Consider the following 24,931-nt stretch of genomic DNA (forward strand, 5'->3'; position numbering starts at 1 on the left):
CAGCATGCTTCAGCTTGCCTCAGTTTGCATCGGCACGTACACACGGAACTGGGTGTTTCCGAAAAAAGAAAGGAAGAAAAAAGATAGATGTGTTCCGGATAGATATTCTCTGGGGTATTGCCCCAGTAGTGGACTCCTGGGTTTCTCAGCACATTGCAGGACAGCTGTCAGAAGCCACCATGATGCTGAGAGCAAACATGAGGCAGATTACTAGTTTAAACCCTCCTGACATTACACAACTGCACATCATTTGGACAGCTGAGTACTTATTCTCTAGAGATACTACTGAAATTTACAACCTGAACCCTCATTAACAGAAAGATTACTATGTTCTCTTCTGTACTATGTATTACTGCATTAATCACCCCACATCCTGATCTGAATATACTGATGAAGTAGAAAAACAAAAGATGTGTGTGAAGTTTTCCAGGACTTGTTCCTGGAATCAAAACCGTCCCTCAGTATAGACAGATGAAATTCACCATGTTCCAACAGAACCCCACCAAGATTTTACAGCAACATGTATGTGCAATCTGAACTACAACAGCATTTCATCATACATTCTTAGCTGTATAAGTGCTATAACATACAGAATACAGGTACTGTCATCTGCAGATTATTTTAATAAAATAATAATTTTTAAAAAACAGACAAAAAACAAACAAAAAACCCCAAACAACACGAACAAAAACCAACAAAATAAAAAGTCCGCAAGTCACATCTCCAAAGTTATGCTGAGGAACTTCAAGGGACCTGAAATCCTTGTATCATGAATGCCAGTCAGATTATTAGCACTGTTACACATGCTGATTGTCAACCAGCCCCTAGTGTACTAGCAAGCCTCTACCACAACAAATTCACAGCTACTAAAAATAAATAAGTATTAGCAATCCACACGTATTTTATTAATAAGGCAGACAGTACCAGAAAGCTGCAATTCCTGTTTTGTGCTAGTGCTGGCCATAATGTGAACCAGCAACATACCAGATCAGGGAACTGATCCAGCAATAAAAGTGCACTGACGGTATTTTGCCACTTCAATTCGGATGCCACTCAGTACCAGTGAGGTGCAGGCAGGAGAGACTGCTGAGCCCACAGGAGGTAGAGCAGGACCACGGCGCAACTCTAGCAAAGTCCAACTTGGACTGCAGTGGAGCCACACTTCCACTGCTGTAGCTTCACATCTCAGCTTGGAGAAATGGTGAGGTACCAGTCACATCACCTTCCATTCTTCTCATAATATTTTGACCATGAAAAATGCTTGCCTTACATTAGATCTGATGCTTTCCCACTTCCACCCCCTTTGCCTTTCCTCACTCTAACAAGCACCAGGCTCTTTCCTTGCCCTGGCGCACACCGATGCATGCCTTCCAGAGTAAGGGACACCCAGAAGCTGAGGGGCCATGTTAGCCATGGCCACATGGGCACACACAGGAAACATCCCAGAGGACATGGTAAAGCTGGTGGTATGCAGCATCACAAGACGAACTTTGACAAGTATCACTCTGGTTACTTCAGAAAAGTAGGCATGACACACTATCACTTGAAAAGAAACCAAAAATTCTGTGCTACTGTCAATTTGGAAACTGTGGACACCTACACGTGAATAGAAAAAGTTCAATTACATGAAAAATGAGGCTGGACTGGCCCCAGTCACAGATATTGTGCACTCAGGCTACTAAAAAGTGCTGGGCAAGGGGAAGCTGCCCAAGCAACTCCCAATTGTGAAAGCAAAGTTCTTCAGTAGAAGAGTAGAGGGAAAAAATCAAAGTTGGTGGTGCCTGTGTGTTTGTGGACTAGAAGTTTTCTTTTTGTTCAATTTTTTCTAATAAAGACAATGTGTAAAATGACCTGGAAAAAGAAAAAATAAAATAACCATCAGCATTGGTGGTTCAGTGGTAGAATTCTCGCCCGCCACGCGGGAGGACCGGGTTCGATTCCCGGCCAACGCAGTTGGTACTTTTAGGGAGGTGATTCCACAACTCCACCTGGAGTTGCTGCATCCAGCTCTGGAGTTCCCAGCACAGGAAGGGCATGGATCTGCTGGACAGAGTCCAGAGGTGAGCCACCAAGATAATCAGAGGGATGGTGCACCTTTCCCTGGAGGAAAGGCTGGGAGAAAGCCTCTTGCACTTCAAATGCAAAGAGAAGTAGGCCCGCATTAGATATCAGGAAGAAATTCTTTACTGTGAGGGTGGTGAGGCATTGGAACAGGTTGCCCAGAGAAGCTGGGGCTGCCCCATCCCTGAAAGTGTTTAAGGCCAGGTTGGATGGAGCTCTGAGCAACCTGATCCAGTTGAAGGTGTCCCTTTCCACACTAGGGGTGCTGGAACTAGGAGACTCTGCCTTCCAACCCAGAATAAACATGTAATTCAGTTAACATTCATTTCAGAAAACTAAAACTGACAAGTCTTGGTTCAGCTTGTAGGGTGGTTTTTAAGGTTTTGTTGCGGTTTTTCAACAGCTTCAGAAGTTGAACTGGCTTACAGGAAAGGAGACGGGATGTAGTGGGAATGACATTTTCCCTTTCAGAAATCAGGAACTAGTTAGTCCAGCTCACCCTTACCATGAAGACATATTTTAAGACACATACTTTCTTGCCAAAATTTCTTCCATTTTCCTCTTGCAGTTCTAAAGCACAACACAGTCTTAAAAGTCTGAAAAGCCTGAAATAAAGACATGCTAGACAAAAACTGTCAGAACTTGAAATTTCTAAGAGTCATTCCAAGGTCCTGCAGAAGGGCCACTGAAGGGACATTTAAAAGGGGATTCACTTCTGTTTCTTATTTGCCTTGCCTACTGTCTTGTAAAGCTATACAGAGAAGCGCCTTCAGTTTTTGTTTTAGAAAAGCAAGTAGCTGATTTTCTGATGTATTAAGGGTACTGCTTTCAGTCTGACTAGCAGGTTTTGGGAGAAGTCAGTTTAAAAGTAAGGTGTTGATTCTGACACAACTGACTCATGCATGCCACTGTACATGGTGCTTATTTTACAGGAAAGTTCAGTTGACTAAATGCAAAGGGAAACCAAGATGGATCGAAAATTAGCCAAAAAAAGAGAAAGGCTACCTACCTCTTTTGTAGCCACTTCATTCTTTGTCTCAAGGACAACTACTGATACTGGTTTTAGTATTTTATTAGGGTTTTTTTGTGGAAAACCATGTAAAAGACAATCTACAACACAGTACTTCTGAAAAAGACACATTTCTCTTGCAAAGAGAAAAAAATAATGCTGTAGGACTCCTATTATAAATTTATGACTTGAGAGGCTACTTAGTAAGGAAAGCTGACAGCATCTAACACATGGCAGGCAGATCAGATGCTCTTCATTTGTTTAACACTTAGAATTCTCTACTTCAGACAGCATTAGCATGGTTTGCATGGGAGTTCTAACCAGCCAAGAACTACTAAAACGGCTGCTCCTGAAAAGCCGTTTTTCCTTATTTTGAAATGAACAACAGAAGTTAACCCGTCTTTCTAACAAAGCCATAGACCACACTTTCATGCACCTTCATCTGTACACTCCCATCCAGTAGCACAAATACATGTTCAAGGAAAGGCAATTTATTTGAGACAATCATTTTAAGTGAAACTGGAGCATGTACAGCAAAGAACTTAAGACAGGCTTTTGGCTTCCACATTGACTTCTGGAAGACAGACAATTATCTAGCCTTGCATAAAGTCTACCAATAAAAATTCTGCTGCCATGGTTTTCTTGTAAGGCAAATTTGAACATGCAGAGTAAACTTACACCAGCCATGCTCCTTGCGATGCAATTCTGACCAGCCCTAGGAACTCTAAAGATGTCATCAATAAATCAAAGTCATTGCCCTAGACACAAAGTCTCTTCCTGCACTCTCTGCCTGAACTTGAAACAGCTTTAAGATGTCCTTACAAACATAATTGATACCATTAACAGATAAAAAAAAAATAAAATACCAAGTCAAATGCACAGTAAACCAAACATTAAGACAAATACACAAAATACATCATCCAGATATATTATTGGATATATGGAAGCAAAGACCTTCCAGAAACATGAATCAAATATGCTCCACTCAGTGTCCATAAGAACTTTATCTTAACATTTTTAATTCAGGATTTCACAGCTAGTGGGAATTTTTAAATGCTGAAAATGCAAGTTATTCTAGTCAACTGTATCAGTAACAAAATGAATTTTCTACACATATTAGATAAGGAGAAAAAGAGAAAGTAAAAACAAAATTGCATCATGTTTCTCATTATTTAGAAACCAGGTCTCCAGAATAAGTATTTCTTTCCAATAATATAAAATTTGTAGAGACGGCATCTACACAGAATCCAATACTTCCTTTTACTGTAGCATATAAAAAAATATGAACAACACAGCTTACAGCCCTGGGAATGTGCTATGATATCAAATAAATTTCTGCAATCAGATATCCTAATTACATATGCTTTAATACAATTTTAAATGCTCAACTGGGTTTTCCTGGGAGGGAAGAACATCTTTACATGATGGCTTTTGGCAATCAAACACAGCTTTCACCATTCCATAATTCCAAAAGACTGTTCCGTCTCAAACTGATACAGAAAAGAATTTGAAAAAATAAATGAGATATATGAGAAACAACAGTTAAGAGGGGCTTTATTGAAACTTTCTCACCTACTCCCAAAAGTAACATGTAAAGAAATATTTAAATAGGAAAAATTTGAACATACTTGTCCTCTAGGCAACTGCCCATGTTTCTAATGATAAAGTTCTTCATTTGCCTAGATCATATGCATATTATAAGCATATCCATCTCTTTTTCCAGTGTTACTTCACCTATGTCTGGGCACACATAAAGAAATCAACCTATCCACCAAATCATTTGGATTTATTCTCACATTTCTTCACAGGACTGACTCTACAGAAGAAAATCAACTCTCTGCAAACCAGACTGGAAAAGTATCACCAACAGCATGTTGTAAAAATCTCCCCTGTACAAAACAGACAGAATCAAACTGGCTTCCACTGCAATCTAACCTTAATTACATGAGATAGTATCTAAATGACAATAAAACATTCAACTTTGGCAGAAAATGGTACCTTTTTATTGACGTTTGAATACACTTTGATATTTGGGGCAGCACAACATCATAGCTCTTGGTTATCTTAACACCAGTTTCAGAGCTTCTGTCTGAGATGTAATTCATTTAAATAGAAGCAATAATTTCATATCTGATTGTAACAACTTTTTACAGACTTAAAAACGGAAGTTTCCAAAATGACCAGTTTTTTCAACTTGAAACAGTTTCATTGTAGATTATCAAAATCAACACTAGCAGAAGCATTGTTTTGTGGGGTTTTGGTGGGTTTTTTAAAGCATATAAAACAAAATCATTCAAGCACAATGAGACAAATAAATGGCTATTTTAAAATATTTGTAACGAGGCCAAATGTCTACTAAAAGCTTTTTATGTTGTCTGAGGTCCTTGTGCATTGTCAGGAACTCAAAGAAAGGGTAAAATGCCCTTTTCTCACTGGGACAGAACAACTGTGCTAAAAGGAAGCTCTCCCATTAAAGGAAAACTGTAGTTCACTTTAGAATTACAACATCCATACCAGGACACTAGGGGGAACCTGAAAGCAGTCCACTTCAAAAATCTCTTGCACACTCTGATCCTGCCATTAACTCTAAATTTTCATTCATGTAAAAGTGATTTAGATATACAAGGAAGAGGACTTTTTTCAGACAAATAAGGTCATAATGCTTAAACATTTGAAATGTAGTCATACATTGGGAAAAAACCATAGCATTCTGACAGCCCCAGACAGGAAGCTATCATACAGCAGTACAGAGAACATCCATCATTCTCTCCATTCTTGCAGTTCTTACAGTCTTTTTTATTGAAGAAAATTATGAAGCTGCATACTAAAATACCAAGTATGTTAAACAAAAAGCAGTTGAAAAGGCTGCAATACTTATTTACCCTTACTGTTTAGGAAATGAAACAAAGCAGCCTGAAGAAAAGTTTGTTCTAAGTATTTGACGCTTGTTTCTACTTTTGACTCATTCCATAATGTAACTTTTGGATTTTTGATAACACATGATATAATGCTATTAGCAACTTACACACATTCATAAATATGCCTGCTCTCCTAAACAGTATCACCCCGGGCACATTGCACAACAGGGAACTACACAATTCAGACTTTTGGAACCACTGTGTCAGCAGGCTTCACTTCTACTCTGGGTATTAATTTGAATATGCAAGATAACCCCACATTTCTAAAAGTCCTTTTAGAAGCATTAGGAGACAAAAATAGGCATGCAGTTTTCAGATGATGAGAGATGAGACATGTCATTAGCCACATTCACAGCATAACAATTATAAGGAGGATGAAGGCAGAGGGTGATCGAAGAGCGTCCACTAAGGATTTCCTAAAATTCCCCATTTTCTTTTTATTTAAATAATAATTGTCTTACCTCTATGTACTTACTGATACTTTAAAGTAGTATTACATTTCATAACTAAGCTTTCCCAAAAAATCCCATCTTCTTTCAGCTAAGCATTCATGTATTTTCCAGGTGTTGCAAACTAACTTGACTGAAGTCTTTTTTACTAATGTTACCAATAGAACTGTCAATGCATGTTAATAAAGGCACAAACATTTACAGTTGGACTCGAAGATCTTAAAGGTGTTTTCCAACCTAAATGAGTCTATGAATTCTATGATTCTAAAGGAGAGACATCAGCGCTTACACTGCTGAAGTGGGACATCCTTAATATTTAGTATTAATCCTGAAGCATCGACTCAAATTCAATTTTTCCAACACTAACCTCTTCACCAAGATTTTATGAACATATACCAACAAAGTCACAACACAAAAAAAAAATCCCTCTGCTTAAGTTGCTTTTATTGGAAATTGATGAAACCACAGAGGAAAATTCTAACTATTGTAAATTAGGAAGTCACTGAAGGAGCCATATTCACAACAGGATATTCCTAATACGTGATCTAAGAAGGCATGAACATAACTCACCCACATTACACTCTCTTGACAATCAGGCACCACTTCTTTGCAAACACATCGTGAGCAGGCCTTGAATTACAGGCATTCTCTATTACACCACCAGAGACACACACAACAAAAGTCGCCAGTAAGTATTTAAAACCAGAAACCTCACTTAGCCCTCAGCTGCCAAGGAAGACAAATTGCTCAGTCCTCAGCTCCTCTGTTGTGCTGTAGCTATATGCTATAGCATTTTCTAGGACGAAGACTTGATTGCTCTCAGGTGGGGGGTTTTAGAACACCACGGCAGGACCACATCCAATTATCCAGTTTAAACCAAGTAATTCTGGTTGCTTCATTGCATCTAGTCTCTGAACAACTTTGATATAAACCATTGTTCTCAATAAGACTTCTGTCAAAATACCTGCTACAAGTAAGTTCAACATATTAGCATACATAATTAGTAGACTTCACTTAACAAAGATCAGCTTCCTCATTTACAACGAGTCCCATTGATCAACTGCACCAAAAGCTCTGCTTCTTTTACATGGGCTCATTTAGAGTCTTGTTGCTTCACTTGTAACCAACAGTTTTCAGGTTTGGATTTTCTATTATTTGGATTGATTTAGGATTATTGATCTTATTATATAGAACATAAATCATGCAACTTTTTGTCCCCTCTGGTGGTGTCAAATTAGGAGATCACTGCCCATGACTGTTTCAGAGCATGATCACTATATACATCAAAGGAAAAACAGGATTATATTTATAGGTTCTTCAATTTCTGGCACTTCTAACAAAGCTGCCTTCTCAGAGCCTAGGGGGTTTAGAAGCACTTTCTTCAGTAATATGAATAGCACATGGCAGAGAGAACCAATAGAAGAATACAGTCACAGCCAGGGCACATTTACATTTCAGCTTTTATTACTGTCTGCCTAGAATTAATACACTGGAAAGCTGCTGTGGGTCTCTGCCTAGAACACACTTTGCTTGGAGCTTAGCAACTCGTGCCAAAGTTGAGAAATAGTAGCACAGTAACATGAGGAAGGGCAATGTTATATTACTTAAAAGGAACTCAGTTTTCAGTTATACCTGAAGCAGTATACGAAACAGGAATACTGCTAAGTTGCAAATGCCTCTTTCTCACTTTAACTGAGAAGCACTGGTCTAAAGCCTCCCAAGAAAATGCTTCTCCATGCTGCAGTATAAGTCACTGTCAATCTCGCAGGTATGTGAAGTAAGCACATCAATTTTTCAGTCACAAAGCAACTTTTTTTAATAGAAAATATCCTATGGGAATCCTTCAACATCAGAGGAATACAGACTCACTGCTCACACAGAACAGGGCACTCAGTGACAATCCAGTTCCTTTGAGGCCATCTGTCAATACAGAATCAATTAAGTTGGAAAAGGCCTCCAGGATTATAGAGACCAACCTTTGACAAATCATAAACAGATGAGGTTAAGGATAGAAGTCAGGCAAACCTCACTATAACAATGAAAAGCACCAGATACCAAATAATAAACCACAATAAATGGGGAAAGGGAGAACTACAGCCTTATCAAGACACCTAAAACTTGTCTCTTTTGCTTGGTGCTACACATGAATTTTCCATGGAATTCTTAAGAATGACCTTGAACACAGAACCTACAGAAGGACACCACCAAGCTCTGCTTTGCCCCATTTCACCTCTCACAATAAGCCAGTTTCTTGACCATTACCTTATCTTAATGATTCCTATGTAAGCAAGAAGACATTGAAAGCAGTTCCCAGATTATTCTCCCCTTTTTTATCTTACACTTCAGGAATACCACTAGACTTAAAAATGCTTATTAAGGATCTGTTAGTAACATATTAGATTTGTACAAGACAAAAGTATTTTGATATAGAGCTCTACAGGAGACAAGTTCTCCGTATTAAGGTCATGTCCATTCTTTTCTTTAACAATACATAACTTCTTCCATTTAAATTCAGTACACCTTAAAGATAAACACACACATACACACACAATCTGTTCACTATTAAAGAGCCATTGTTTGGCTTCCATTAAATTGTACAGCATATTATATACATTCATGGTACTTGGATCTTTTTTTAGCAACCCTCAAGACAGGAAGGAAATTTTTTTTATCTTCACCCAAGAGCCTGTTTTATACCATAGGACAACTGAGCCAGGAAACAGGTCCTCCATAGCATAAAGTGGCCATAATACATAAAACTATTTACAGTCTTCTTTACAATTCATCCTCTGAGCTTGACTACAGCAGTAATGCAAGCCAAAAGACAGAAGCAAACATGCCATCTTGGAGGTATGTATTTTTTTACTCTTCACTAGAAATTCAAGCATGTTGTACACTTACATTTCATTTCCATAAACAAACATGCATACAAATACAGATTCCCTTTCCATCACTTCCACAAGTACTCAGCTTCCCAGCCTCAGCCCCCTTGGGCTCTCAACAGCTTCCATAGCACCTGACACCTGTACTGCCACTGCTCACGCCTCTCCCCAGCTCTTGCCACCTCTGCAGCCTCTAAAGCAAACTTAAACCTCTGTTTGGAAACACTGCCACCATTCTCTAGAAGCCATTTCTGAAAACAGATAAACATTTTCCTGCGTCCCTGGTGCTTTCACTGCCACCAAATTCATCTTCTTGCTACATCCTCCCTGAGCACCTGGAAGCGGACACTTGTGATTTTACTCAGAATATGCACCAGTGGCAATTTCAACTCTCAAGAGTATTCTGCAGCAATCTCTTAGACCTACAAGACTACAGCCTTAGCTGCTTGAAAAGTTATAATCTAAACAATGGTCATTAAACACTACACATTTCTTCCAAGAACAGCCAAAGACAAAATATGCCTTTTTTCAAGAAGCTGAAGTTAATTATTTGTTAATGCATCAACCCCCAAGACAGTTTTCAAAGTGAGACCTACTTTTCCACCCCTCCCCCAAAGAAACATGGCTATAGAGTTGATATATGTGGACCAGGAAGTAGACCTGGTTTGAAGACTACTGTTTTCACATGCAAATACTCACCTTTACATTGCCTCCAGGATCCGGGAGTTTATAATCATCAGACACATAGCCTGGGCTACCATAAATGCAAATACAGTAAATACAGAGAGAAATTCATTATCTTATTTAACAAAGCAGCATATTTCAAGTTTTCTGTATTAGGACTAGCTAAAATCACATATACCAAATGGCTTACAGTAAGCTGGCCCCATTGCCAATGAGAAAGGCACACTGAACTTTCTTGTTTGCCTGGCTTTTCAAAATGTTCTGTCAATGCAAAGCACAGAATAGAAGTAGTAGGTATATTCTTTGACCTTGAGCATATCAAATTTCCTCAGATCTCTATTTATATTTTGCCCTTTATTTATATCTTCATAGCAAAGGCAATTTACTCATGCTCAAGAACCAAAGTCTCAGACTAACGCTATTTGGCTTCACTCAACAGAATATGGCCATCTTCTTCCCAAACTATGAGCCAACAGGCTACCTACCAAGTCCATCTGCACTATGGAAACATTATAAAGAATTTGAATTTATTTGTGTCTACAAATGGACTAACTTAAGTACATTTAATCACATCAAACAAAATGTTGTTTGACAAATAAGGTTTCCTATTATGTCAAAATCATTTGGTGGACAGCTGTTCCATTAAAAAAAAAAGTTAGCATCCTACCCCTATTTAATATTTTCTTTCCTGGTGATCAGACTTTATCAACCTTTTTTTGTGTGCCCTGCTCTAAAGGCTCAAATCTATAATTTTACTTAGTTTAAAAATAAATGTTCATTCTGTTGACTTTCAGGAAAGTCAACTCAACTTCTCAATAAACTGATCTTCTTCAGTTGAAGCTCTACCTAAAGCATCTGTGTATAAAAACAAGGCCAAAGAATATTTATTCTTACAATACACAGAATCATGTACATTTACATATTTCAGTAAAAGCAGTCAAAGTCAATCTAGCAAAGTACACTACAAATTATGCTGAGAAAAGCCCTCTGGTTATGTTTCTAAAAACATATAAAGCAACTGCAAGCATCTTATATAGCAACAGCAGTTAAGGCAGGTAATGGATGGCAACACTGATGCCAACAAGCAAAAGAAAAGGTTGTTCTTCCTTTCCTGACTGACATATATCAGCAGTTTAAAAAACTCAAGGATTTCCACAAAAATCAGTTAGAATAGCTTTAATCAAATTGCTTGTATTTGCAATCTAAAATTAAAGCTGGTTTTGTAAACTTAATTTATAAGCTGAATTATTATCAATCTGCAATTCAACCAAATATTAATTATAAGTGTATCTGCTTTATTAATTTCCTTTTCGATATCTCTCAATTGCACGCAAATGCAGAAAAGTTAATAAAAAAAAAACAAGCTGAAAAAGGAAAGGATCTCTGCTACTCTTGGGTTTTATCACTTCCTTAAATGAGTCATAACAATCATCAGATGCTATCTGTTTGTTTTTATATAAACAGTTTTAAAATTCATGGCTGGTAGGGTGTAGTCATTTGACAAACAAAATGAAGAATTTATCACTAACAGGAACACCAACTGTGGCTATTCAGCAAGAAGTTTCTCATTTCCTTTTTTGTACACAAAGTCTGTCTGGAAATATGTTTGACATGTTAAAGAAATGCATCTGCTTACATAGTAGTATATCCTCACAACAGTGCTATACAAGTCAAAGGCAAAAAAACTCCAAAAACCAGTAGCCTAAAAAAAGCAGCAAGTTTAAATACAACCTTTCCAAGAGCTTTTTTTTCTTTAATAGAAAAAAAAAACCAATAAATCTGACAGTAGTCTAAATAAGCCTACCTTGCTGCTTAGAATGCTAAATATAGAGCTTGCAATCAGTCCTTTGATTTCATGGGTTAGTCAGAGAACCCACAGCATACCTTCTTTTAAACATTCTTTCTGGGGAGCAACTAGAAAAGAAGATCCTCTGGTTTGGTCTTGCCCTAGTAAGCACCAGTAGCATTATTCAGTTAAAATCCCTCATGAAGATATTCCCAGAACATAGACTGAAGCCACAGTGTTTCCACCTGTAATTATGTTTACAGATATCACAAACAAAAAGCAAAAAATCTAGGCTTTTCAAAAACTGATGCATCTCCAATATGGTAGAACAGTCTCTGGTCTACACAATGAGGTATTTATTAAATGCTGTTAAATATTTCCAGGTAAGGGAAAGATATCTATTATTACAGGCACATGATCTGGCAAAATATGAACATGAAAATCTGCTGTGTTTGATCCCTCCAAGCTGAGAAGCCAAGAAGTTATGCAACACTGACCAATGCAACAGCACCAGCCAACTAAAAATGTTAATGATTATTGTTAATGAATATTTGAAGAAATAGCAGTCATTACAAGTTTACAGTACTGAAGTTGTTAAAAATAATATTGACATGACATGCCTATCAAAAACAAGCTGCAGGTAGACCAAAGCATTCACATGAACGTGTGTTTTAAATCTGTATTGTGAACAGAACTGGATGGTACAGTATAATAGTTTCACAATATAAACCTGGGTGCAGCACATCGATGCACCAGGGCTCAGCCAATAGATGTCACAGCAGTTCACAGCCAAAGCTACAAAGGGCCCTGGAACACCTTTCAAGTTTGCGCAACACGTTACGAGGTGAAGTCTCCCAACACCAGCCAAATGAACAGGCACATCAGAGATCCCAGTTCCAAGAACTGCTCAGGGAGGATGTCACCATCCAGATGCCGGCCTGCAGGAAGCCCCTGCTGCTCCTCCCTGGATCACTGCTGTCAACTGTAGTGGAGTCCCCCACCTATGGGAGGAGGTGTGCTATCTTTGAGGTGCTGAGCAGGCCAGGTCAAAGAGCTGCAGGAGGAGATAAACACATGGCACAACAGGAAAGATAAGATAAGCAGGAGGTCCTGGGAGGTCTGCTGTTTGCTGAACAACGTTTTAGAATAACTGAGGCTCATCAAATCTTCAAACTACTGGATTTTCCTGCTTTTCCATATGGACACCAGTAACACTTCCAAAATGCAACTACTGAGCAAATTAAGAATGACTACTGAGCACTGTGGGCAAGGAAGCCCATGTGGTGTTTCTCAATCCCTCCAGTGAGAAGCGAAAGGCTTAGGGCAGAGTAGATGCATCCAGAGGGTCAGTATATGCTTGTTAGCAGAGCTTTTATGCTACGACCACAGAAACCTTTTCCAGGAAAAAGGATCCATCGGACAAAGTGTGGCAAGAGTATCTTTGTTACCAGGCACAACAGGCCTGTGAGTATGACTTTAAGCTAGGCATGGTGGACAAAGGTTGTCACACTGAGAAGTGAAGACATGGGAACACAAGTCAGGAGGCTCACACACTTCCCCTGTGGAAGTGGGTTGTCTGTGAGCCCATCTCAAGTGCTTGTACACAGCACGGGAAACAACAGGACTTAGTCCAGGCACCACTGCAGAGCTATAACTTCATGGGAATTAGAGAGGGATGGTGGGACAGCTCACATGGCTGAGGTGCTACAATGGAAGATCAGAGGCTCTTTAGAAAAAACAGCCTGGAAGGACGTAGGTTTCTATCTATGCAATGGGATGGCTGCAACACACCCTGCTTTGCTTGGAATGAGCGACAAGGCACTGAAGACCCTATAGGTAAGGATCAGAGAACAGTCCAACATGGGTAACTTTGTACTAGGTGCCTGCCACAGACCTCCTGGTTAAGAAGGGGCCATAGAAAAAGCCTTCATTTGAAAGCTGAAGGGAGCTTCATGATTGCAGATACTCCAGGGCCTAAAACCACTAGTATCTGCTGGTAGGGTATAGCCAAACATAAGCACTCAAGGCATTTTCTTGAATTTGTTGATAATTACTTCTTGGTGCAAGTCATCAATGACCCAACTAGTGAATATGCTCTGCTGGACCTGCTGCTCACAAACAAGGAAGAAGCAGATGGAGATGTGAAAGCCAAGAGCAGCCTTCGCTGCAGCAATCACAAAATCATGGAGTTTAAAGTTCTGAGAGAGGGAAAAAGACAAATACTACAGCAGGCAATGCACAACCCAGTACAGAGTTACAACATGGCACTTCAGGAGAGCAGATTTCACCTTGTCCAGGGATCTGCTTGGCAGACCCTCACAGAAGACCACAAAGGAGGGTGAAGGCAAAGCCTGTGAGTACTGGCTGGTCTTCAAGGACAACATCCTCAAAGCACAACAGGAACCATTCCTGCATGCAGGAATTCAAGCAGGCCTGACAATGGACCAGTGCGAAAGAAAAGGGAACCTGCAGCTGAGCTCAAATGCAAAACAGAATACATGAAAGGTGGAAGCAGAAGTGGGAGGAATATATAGACATTATCTAACTGGGCAGGGTTGGGTTTAGATAAGCCAGAGCTCTGCTGTGGTTGAAAGTAATAATGGATGTGAGGGGCACTACAAAGGGGAGAAAACACACTTTAATTTTTTCATCCAGAAGTGAAGTTATACAGCATAAACAGAAAACATATCTCTGTACAACAAGGTGTTATTCACACCAGCATGTGCTAGCCTTTACTTAAAAATCTAAGAGAAAATCTGAAGAATTGGGGCTTCTAAATGCAACCTTGAAATCTGATCAGTTACCAATAAATGCTATTTACTGGCTGGATTATAACCCTATCTAAAAGAAAGAAATCACACATGCTTCCACTTAGCATGGGTTTTGAGATCCAGAATACAGTAGCCTGAACCTCTTGAAGTAGCAACACAACTTTAGCAATGACAAGCAGTCACAGTTGAGAAATGGACACCAAATGAGATTCTATTACAACACCTCTGTGAACAGGTTTGCTTTAACCTCTTTCTGTTCTTTGGTAACAAAGATATACATGCAAAGCAGGCTGATTAGAGATTCTCTATCTTCTGATTATAATACGGTAGTGAAACAATCAGTATGCTCGTGATATTCAGAGGCAGCACTTTTTGTGGAAGCAAATTCTTAACTTTTTCTAGCAAGGAATTACTGGTGTCATTACCCCTGCCATAACCTAGGTATTCACAATAACTTAGCTGCCTTTACCTTCATCCCAAAATAGATCCCAGTCAAGACACAGCCAGCATATATTTAGTAGACATTAGTCATGGAAAATGAAAAGGAATCAGCCTAGTGCAAAAATGAGTAAGGGAAAAAATAAATCTTCACATTTTAGGGAAGCATAGTTTTTCAAGACATTGTTTCCACATACACACTCTTAATACACACATGCCCGCATTGTAAAAACATAATAACTGAAAAAAACAGTTGGGTTTTCATATGAGTCTGCAGTTCACCCCACCTGAAAGCAGATCTCAGCTACCAGATCCTCAGTACTATAGCTGCACTGTAAAAGCAACAGTAGCAGAGGCCAGAGTAGGTCAAACAGCACAATTCCAACACACAGGGGATGCTTCTCTGTAATTCCCACTTCCTCTCCACAGCTTCTGCCCACATGCCTCATTCACAGGAAGCTTCAGTTTGTTTGGAGGCAGCCTCCAGCCATTCTGTTAAACTGGGGCAACAGTTTGACAACAGGTGCCCAATCCAGAAGCATCTACTTAAGTTTAAAAAAAACCTTCAAGTCTGTTTTTAAGTTTAAAAATATTCTGGTATTTCAGGATACTATCTTAGCATTACTGCCAAGGAAGCAAGACTAGACCTTGCAGCACAACATCATCTTATGAAAAATATCAGTATTCATTCTGTATAAATCATAGAAAATTTAAACTTCCAGTTTGATTGAATAAGAAAAAAAAACAACCAACCAACCAACAACAAAAACCCTGAGCCATAAGAGATCTCAAAATCTCTCACAGTAGGATTCTGGGAAAGAAAATGATTCACCTATACCTCACAAAGTGAGAGTTCAAATGAAGATCTGAATAAGGTCCTCCTCTTCAAGTTGGCATTGTGTTAATCTAAAATCATCTTCAAAGGAGAAGACAGAAGAGTGGGGGAAAGGGAAGGTCTAGGTGTAACATTACTAAGGTTACAATGCAGGGGCAGAGTCAAACTCAAAAAAAAACTTTTAGAAAAGGGGATGCTGAAGGAAGATAGAAGATAATACAAGGAGTACAGCACTGGGAATGCTTCTGCTAAAACAGGACTTGCTAGAATTAATAAGCCAGGGGTATTTCAAGGTTATGAAGCACTCCAGCAGTACTGAAATAAGACAACTGGTGCCAGTATATCCAAACAGGACAACCATTTCATTACATAGCTTTGAGTTCATTTTAGTTCAAGGGACTGGAGGAGGAAAAACAAAATCTCACAAAGCTCAAAAAACTTTGAGCTAACAGCCTTTCCTGAGCAGAATTCACAAGAGCATCCAAGACTGTCAGATAATACCACTATGGATCAATATTCCGAAAAGTTACTTCAGTCAACACAACGTGCACAAAGGCTATACAGCTCTGCCCATGTGACACTGGACCATTTACACAGACAACTGTAATTCCCATAAAGAACAAGCATTCACTTTTTCTCCACATTTATGGAAATGGAATAGCCTTCCTGCTCTACAGTCCTGGCACTGTTATTGGAAGAATAAAACACTTAGTCTTCGCTGTAAGTAAAGAAATGATAAAAAAAAAAAACTGTAAGCCATCCTCTAAAGACAAAATGACTGAAAACACTGTAAGAAACAAAGTTTTCCAAACTGAGGTAAATAGGCACACTGATACATAACTAAAATGGCTCCATCTACTGGTTAAAATGTACATTTTCTAAGTTATGACACTAGTGCAGAGAATTTAATTCCCAGTGAAACAAGGAACTCTGAGGATGCCACACACAAACAAACACAAGACTCTTAGACAGAAAATCCCTTCTAATAACTGTTGTGATATGCTGGTAAGGTAGATTTGGGACATTTTAAACACATGTTGGTCTTTTTAAAAATAAAGTAATATTTTCATCTGGTAATTTTGCAAATGTAAATTTAGAAAAGCAAATATTTAAGAATACTGTAAGATCATCTGTAAAAGCATCAAAATTCTCATTTTACCATTCAAACTTTTTCTGATCTACAGGGTTAAGTAATACTTGGTGCTCATCTCTGTGTCTTTATTTACAAAACACTCACTTGAATTTCACTATTCATATCACTACTTCAAAACATTACCTGGACATCTATCTTCATTTTAGCGAAAAGTTTAGGGACACATCAGACTTTATCATTCCAGAATGCGCTATACCAAAAGCACGACAATATTCTTTGGAGACATTCTCCAGCTAAGTTCGAGTACACTCAAAGTCATACCCTGGTCTTTTATCTACCACTAGTTATAGAGCAGTTCTATTTACTAAGCACTACTGCTGCTTCAGGGCCACTAAAGGTCCTGTGCAACAGATATCCTTGCATAAAGGGCATCAATATTCAAAGACACACAACAAATTTGGTCACATGTCAAAGGTCACCTGCAGAAGCGGATCAATGACATGGATGCAAAACCAACAACTATTCAACTTGGTACACCTCCAGCTTATTCTGGACAGAAAACAGAACTACTACAATGAAGTAATGAAAGTTCTCAAATAACACAAGATTTTGACAGCCATGGTAACTTTTCAAGAACTCAGAAAGACTGCCAGATATACACTTAACAGCTTACACAGGCCCACAACACAGTGCAAGCTGTACAAGGTACGCACCGTACCCAAACAGCACAACACAGAAAAGCAGCTTGTCTCTCCAAAGTCACAGCTTCAAGTCTGCAAGGCTGGCAAGCCAGTACAATTCTATCTGATCAGGGCTATTTAGCTAGGGCACTGCCACACAGCTATAACTGTATTGCTTTAACTTGTGCAGAGCATTTGTTCAGCCAGATGCCACAAACTTGTGGGGGAGGAGAGTTTCCTGCACAGTCCTCAATTATGCAGTACAAACATACCCTCAGTTACCCTTGTCCAGCCATAAAGAGAAAACACCAGTTCAGGCTTACTATGTTAGTAGGAAAAAAAATTTATATGCACCAGCATAATATTCTTCAGAGACCTGTCGTTTGACTTAACATCACAGAAGCCCCATGTTAAATAAGATGACAGAAGAGGACAGTGACTGTAACCCTCCTGATAATGTGCATGCACAGCTGTTAAAAAAAAACTAAAAAGCTGTAGCCAACCATGTAGCCACTTCAGAAAAAGTGCCATGACACTATAAGGCAGACCGCAGTACTTTACTGTGGTTTGATTAGGAAAGCCAGAAGGAGATCCCTGGAAATATCCCCTTCTCCAACAGAGCCACTTTGAGTTCTATCACCATCTACAGTAGAATTAATGATAAAAACAGATGTGTTTCATTGAAAGAAGACACAAACAAACCCATTACTTAAGTATACTGCATGGTCTACAACCTTGTGAATGTTTTGATATACATGAAGTAGTATCAAATACTAACAAATAAAGTTTCCATCTACTTCAAGATAACAAAGTATTTTGAAAATATTACCTGCGAAACATCTAGAGACACAATTGCAATACACATTCCTTTAAATGCTACTTAGAGCTGTTGCAAAGAAGCCCACCAAACTGTGGTAATGAACACCAAAATGACAAAACCTAGAAGCTAGAATGAAGATCATTCATATGCAGTATCAAGCATTTTTAATACCATAAGAGTAACTGTCAAACTCACCACTGTATAGAAAACAAACTACCACATCTCACCCCTATTTTATAAAATGCAACAAGAATCACCATAAGTAGCTGTTGAGGGAAGAGGAAAAACAAGACAAGCATACAACTCCTCCTCCTCCTCCCTACACTCACAACCTCCAGCTGTTTTCAAATCAGATTTCCTGAGGCTGTTGCTCATCCATTTACTAACCTCAACATATCTGTCTTCCAACACTTGCCCAACCTTCCCTTAAGTTCATATTGTATAGCAAATATACCTGTGAATCCCTACACTGAATTTCTTTTGTTTGTTTTGAACTTAGCATCTAAGTCTGATTTGACAGAGTGCCTTCTCTTCCATGTTCACCTACTTTCTCCACAGGAGTGTTATACAGCCTTACTATATCACTCTTCCCTCATCTCTACTAGGCTGACAAGTCCTAGACTGTTGAATTCTTTATCATCTTTGAACTAATTCGTATCTTCTTGTTCTTCAGTTAACCTTTTCCAATAGTAATGCATCTTCTCTAAGGTGAGGGGCAGAAAAGCTAACAGTATGTAGGGTATGAAAGAACTATGGATTTATGCAGTTACCTATCTTTTTCCTATTGTATTCTCTAGTCATCCCAGATGCTCTGATCATCAGTTGCTCTCTGATTGTAATAACTATCAGGCACTTGTTTCACCTCACCCTTCCAACTTTCATGTACATATTGCTACCAGTCAGGTTCCTCAAAACACCAAAGTCCTTAACACTTACTCGTTCTCTTCTGTAAGACTGCACCTAAAATACAAAACAAGCAAGGTTAAAGGATTTTTGATTAACTAAATGGGAGGGGGAGGAGCAGCATATGACTGACAGAAGCGCTTCTTCATAAGAGGCACCAGGTCTTAACCCATTACATATCCAATACTCTATGAACACAGAAACAACACTGGAGGAAGGAAGAAAAGGAATTTTTAGGGACTCCTTTGTTTGATTACACTTCTGTATTTTTAAGCCACAGCAATGAAGTTCTCAGACTTAATCCGCACTTTTTTACAAAGTCCTTTCATCTTATTGAGATGTTTATTTCTGAAAAAGTTACGCACATGTAAACGGTTTCAGCAAGCTTTGCTAACAGGAAGGTAGCCTACACTATCAAGAAACACAGGATTAGAAAAATTAAGTCAAGATCTATTGTCAAAAATACTCATACTTTGGATTAAGTAGCTCTCTTGTACATAAAATTACACCTCTTGCATATGAAACCCACAACTCCAGTACTGCTATACTATGTAATTGCCCAAAGTTCAGCATGTTCGGTCTTTTCTGTAAGCCATTTACTTCATGTGTTTTCCCCAGGAATTCCTTTTTTCTAGCTCCTACCAACTCTTCTGCCCTCTCACTTTTCTATCCATTTCAACTCACCTGGAATTACCTCCCAAATACACTTTGGCACCAAGGCCAGGTATTGCTGTTGCAAGGAAACCAACCTGGACCACTCCACCTCTGTTCAAAACACCTGTGTCAAAAATGACCATGAAACAATACAGCAGGAGTTTGTCCAAAAAAACCTCAAATTAATTTCTGTTATAACAGAACCTAAATGACTGCTGCCAGACCTGACAAATGTGCTCAAGGCACAATGACTTTCATGACATCTGAAGTACTCTTCTCATTTGGATGCACCTGAGGGTAACCATTACCATCTTCCACTTCAATCCCACACTTGAAGCCCAAAGTTTTTGCAACTCTCTCCACACAGCCTAGCATTTCTTTACTATATGGGAGTATTCTCCTGCCAGCTAAGAAGATATAACTCATACAGAGAGAGGCAAGGTAGTTTTAACATGAATTAAATCTATCAAGCAGTCTGCTCTTACACAGAATCTACCTTGAACAAGTTAATATGAATTGGAAATACACCTTTTTTTATGGCAGCGACAAGGTGGATAAATGGTCTAGGGCACACCTGCAAAGCCTTTAGAGGTGAGCACAATCGTTTTCTGAAGTCAACAAAAACTGTTAACATTTGCAAAATTCATGGCCCTTTGAACCACTAAGTTATCAATGCTACTGTTATAACAAAGGAAAAACACACTGAACATACTGATGTCACAGGAAACGAGCACTTCATTAGACTGCCAATTTTATCAAATGTGACTCAAGTCTCTCCTTGAAGAGTAACGGAAAGATGATGAAAACTCATGTGTTTTCAGTGTTATTTCTCTGTCCGTCACACATTCTTTGTGCTACAAGCTACACATCCCTCCTCTTCAGGCACTGGAGACAAATCCCTGTGCGACACCTTTTTGGAAAAGGCCCTGAAGGAGAACATCAGAGTAAGAGCTCAGAGGCTCATTAACAAAATCCAGACCTTGAGTCATCTGAAGGGAGGGGAAATTACAAGCGTGGAACCACATGTATTTTTCAGCAGCACAGGAAGGCAACACATGCCTGCTCCACTGAGCCACCCGGCCCGAGAAGGAAATGAACCCAAGCTCCGCAGTTTTACCCATCTCCCCCCCACCAACACTCCCACTCCCCAGGACTGGAAAAGCGCCGGGGAACCGTGCCCACCACCCGACCCGACCCCGCCGCCGGGCAACACGAGGACAAGGGGAAGCTCGCCGCTTGCCATGTGTGCGCACTTCTCCCTCGCCCAGGAACTCGTCAGCCAGCGGGGCAGGGAGAAAGGCGAGGCCAGGGGCGGCCGCGCCGCCCACCGCCGCCGGCACAAGCCCTGCGGGGCTCTCACAAAGGAACGAGGGGGGGGTGCACGGGGCAGCCGCGGCCGCCGAGCACACGGAGCCCGCGGCCGAACAAAAGGCTCCGGCCCCGCCGCCGCCCCCCGGGGATGGCGGGGGGGGAGACACGGCCGCGCGCACGCGGCCGGCACGCGGGCACTCCGGGCGAGAGGGACCGGGACCCCCGGCCCAGCGGGACCCGCCGCCGACGTCTGGGGAGCCACAGGAGGGGCCCCGCTGTGTCCCCCGCTCCCCGGCAGGAGGGCAGCGGGACGGCCCCGGGCAGGACGCGGGGCAGCGCTGTCCCGCGGCGGCCCCTTTGTGCGCCCCCCACCGCACCGCAGCCCCCGTTACCGTGGTGAGCAACGGTCTCATCTGCTCGCCCGCCCGCTCCTCTTCCATCGCGGCCCCGCCGAGATCGCCCGGGAGACAGAGCGAGACAGAAGGGCGCGGAGCGGCAGACGAACGGCGAGCTGGAACCGGACGCGGGGGCTGCGCTGCCTGGCGGAGGCGGGCGGCGCCGGTGCCCTCGGGACGGGGCGGCCGCGACTGCTCCGCCGCGCTGGGGGCTGAGCCCGGACCGCCTCGGCGGCGCGCCCGCTGCCCCCGCCCCGCGCCGCCGGCCGGGCCAATGGGAGCAGCGCGGCCGCGGCCCCGCCCGCCGCCGGCGGAGCTGGAGCGGCGCGGGGCGCGGGGGCGGCGCGGGCGGTCCCACGCGGAGCCGCGTGGCGGGCTCGGCTCCCCGCGCCTCAGCCGCTGCCCGCGCCGGGAGCGCCGCCGGACTCAAGGGATCAGCGCCCGGCGGGAGCGGCGCCCCGCGCCCGGGAGGGCAGAGAGCTCCCACCGCTGCCGGTGACTACCCTTGCCTTTCTTTGCTTTTTTTTTTTCTTTTTTTTTGACACCCTTCGCACTTGCTGGTCACTTCTGCCACGCTTGTACCGTGCAAACTGAAATTTTCCATGCCAGGTGTCTGCCTTAGGCTGATTTTTTTTTTCTTTTTTTTTTTCTTTTGGAAAAAAGTAACGAAAATAGTTCAGCCATTTCCAAAAATAATGTTATTTGCCTTTGCATAAATAGTCCAACAATCCTTTATTCAAAAGGCTGGGGGAGTGGGAGGGAGCAGTGTCAAGGTTGTACTTTTGGCTGCCCCTGTAAAGCTTTGCTCCAGTGAAAGTTTTCAGAAAGAAACAGCTGTTAACACATGTCTAGTAGAGCTAACTTTTCCTTGCCTGCGTCCGTAAAAGTTACACCCTCCTTAGGCTCACTCAATTGTAAAACACCTTGTGCTGATGGGAGTGAACATCCACATACAGCAGGTGAACCATCCCTTCATGCTTCCTATTCTTGACTACATGCTCACATTGCCCTGGGGATTCTCCTTCTAACTATGCCCACTACACTTTAGGGGGAATTGCATACTGTGGCTCCTTTTTCCACCCTGACACTCTGCCTGGCCTGAGGAGAAAAGTCTTTATTTGCCCACGGCTTCTGGACTGAGCTGTCACTGAAGCTCTAACATAAACACAGGGAGTTGATGGGCACCAGCAGAGTAGAGAGGCCACATGTGCAATACAGCCAGTTCTCTGGATCACTTTCGGGATGCTTTGGGCTTAGCATTTATTTGTTACCAACAGTGAACTCTGAATGGCTGGCAAGTGCCAGGAAGAAAATAGCAGTGACTTCACTGCGACAGGGCCAGTCCCAGCTTGACTTCTGAAAGCAGCAAAAAGTCCAGAGTCACTTGATGAGAGGCACAGAGGTTTCAGGATCAGACCAGGATCACAGGAGATGAGTGTAAAAGTGAAGGCAGGCTGAATGACGCAGATACAGCATAGTCAAGACAAATCAAGGCAAGGGGATCAAGATTGGACTGGGTCTCAAACAAGCCCTCTCAAATGGAGACAGAAGAGCTTCTGGTCTTATCAGCAGTTTTGGAAGCAGCACATGAAAGGAATGCATGCATCAACAAATCCCATGCTGAACTAAGAACACTATAAAAGGAGGCTCTGCAGAGCCTGCAGACAAAAATATAAACCTGGCTGTGGAGGCAAAGCAGGCCTCTGGCACTGCCTACCAGCAGGAGGCTTAGCACAGCCTCAGAGACCCGCTTGCTTTGGAGGCTGGCCACAGAAGAGTGAATGGCTCCGGACCTTTGCCTGAGCCTGGCAGGAAGAGCTGATTGGTGACCACTAACCCATTCTGTGCTTTTCAGGAAAGGCGCTGGCAGAGCCAGATCAGTCTGCAAACGACATCAGTTCCCTATTTCTCTGAACAGAAGCAAATGCCCTGGAGGGAATAGCAGGTGCACACACTGTGGGATGGCACTGGGCACAGACGCAATCCTTGCAATCCTGGCCAGAGCTCCTGACCCATACAACCTGGAGGGAGCTTTCAAATGAAAGATTTGGCATGGGTCTATACCAGGTCACTAAAACCTGCACTTTGAGGAATGCATCATTAGTGTAAACTACACCTGCCTAGTTGTACTGAGAAGATGATATCAGGCAAGCTGTGTGGATCTGACTGAACAGGGACCAGTCTTAACATGTTCTTCAATCAAAGATTATGACCCGGTCAGGTCTCAGATGAGTTTTAACAGATAATAAAGCACTGTGCACAACCACCACAAAATAATAACCTTGATATAAAGGGCCTTTATACCTGCAGTATAACTGTGACCTATTCTGTCCTTTCCTCTTCCAGGAACAGTACTGACAGAGTTTCAGCCCAGATAAACCATTGAAAATGGCCTTGTATGAAACAGCACGGGTATAATAGGGATGGATTGTAACTTCAGGTCCCACATAATTGGTGCTAAATATGTCTTGGGAGGCAGATTGCAGTGGTCCTCCATTGATATTGCGATGAACACAACCCATCTTCACAAGCACAGAACTTCTGCATTCTCTGGGGACTCAGCCCAGAGAACAGTAATATCTAAAACAGGACTTCCCGTAATGTGCAGTGAACTGCAGTATTTAGTGAGGTTTCTCAGGGGACAGCAGATGAAGGGTTAGAGTGAGAAAAATGTTTGGTCCATCAAAAAGGAGCTTACTGACATGAATGCCAGTTAGGTTTTGGCATAAAAGGATGTTCCTTTCCCCTTGATCTCTGAGGAGGGATCTCTGTCAAGATCCTCTAGCACTTTTGTCACTGCAATCAGAGAATGCCCAATGGACAAATCAAGGTTCAGCAGGGCAATAGGGCCCAGCATTCCTTCACCTTACTTCCTTTGGCACTCTGCTGAAAACAACATCTCCAGGTGAACACATAGTCATTTGCTGAGCTGAAAAACTCCAAAAAATTTGGTTGCTCACTGCATTCCATCTGGTCACCGTATGTATAACTATAGCAGAAAAGGCCAACCTAGCTTACCCATGCCATGTTGCCTGAGTGAAAAGTGATACCACTGTTCACAACAAGTTGACCAGAACTTCAAAACATTCAAAACTACCAAACCTCCTAGAAGTCATTATCAAAATAGAAGTAGGTCAGCTTTGTGCATATGAATATAAGTACAACTGTCACTGACACACCACATTACATATGAAAGGAGAGGGGTAGGGCTTGTGGGGCACTGAAGAGATGGACCATCAGTA

The 24,931-nt window shown here is 41.5% G+C and overlaps 1 protein-coding gene, 1 non-coding gene and 1 pseudogene across 11 annotated transcripts in view; 2 read left to right on the forward strand and 1 right to left on the reverse strand.

Annotated features, from left to right (window-relative positions):
- SLC4A7 (solute carrier family 4 member 7) overlaps positions 1 to 21,900 on the reverse strand; it is a 92,322-nt gene extending 70,422 nt beyond the window's left edge. For all 10 annotated transcript variants that reach the window (XM_069007343.1, XM_069007341.1, XM_069007344.1 and 7 more), the window contains exon 1: positions 21,687 to 21,900. In XM_069007343.1, the coding sequence (XP_068863444.1) occupies positions 21,687 to 21,734 (48 nt within the window). In that variant the 5' untranslated portion in view covers positions 21,735 to 21,900. The remainder of the gene's footprint in view (positions 1 to 21,686) is intronic.
- On the forward strand, positions 1,364 to 1,800 carry LOC138105907 (large ribosomal subunit protein uL15 pseudogene; annotated as a pseudogene).
- On the forward strand, positions 1,882 to 1,952 carry TRNAG-GCC (transfer RNA glycine (anticodon GCC)). Its single transcript has one exon. It is a non-coding gene; the product is annotated as a tRNA-Gly (tRNA).
- Positions 21,901 to 24,931: the final 3,031 nt, after the last annotated feature.

Source organism: Aphelocoma coerulescens, chromosome 2 (assembly GCF_041296385.1).
Source record: "Aphelocoma coerulescens isolate FSJ_1873_10779 chromosome 2, UR_Acoe_1.0, whole genome shotgun sequence".
NCBI classification, from domain to species: domain Eukaryota; kingdom Metazoa; phylum Chordata; class Aves; order Passeriformes; family Corvidae; genus Aphelocoma; species Aphelocoma coerulescens.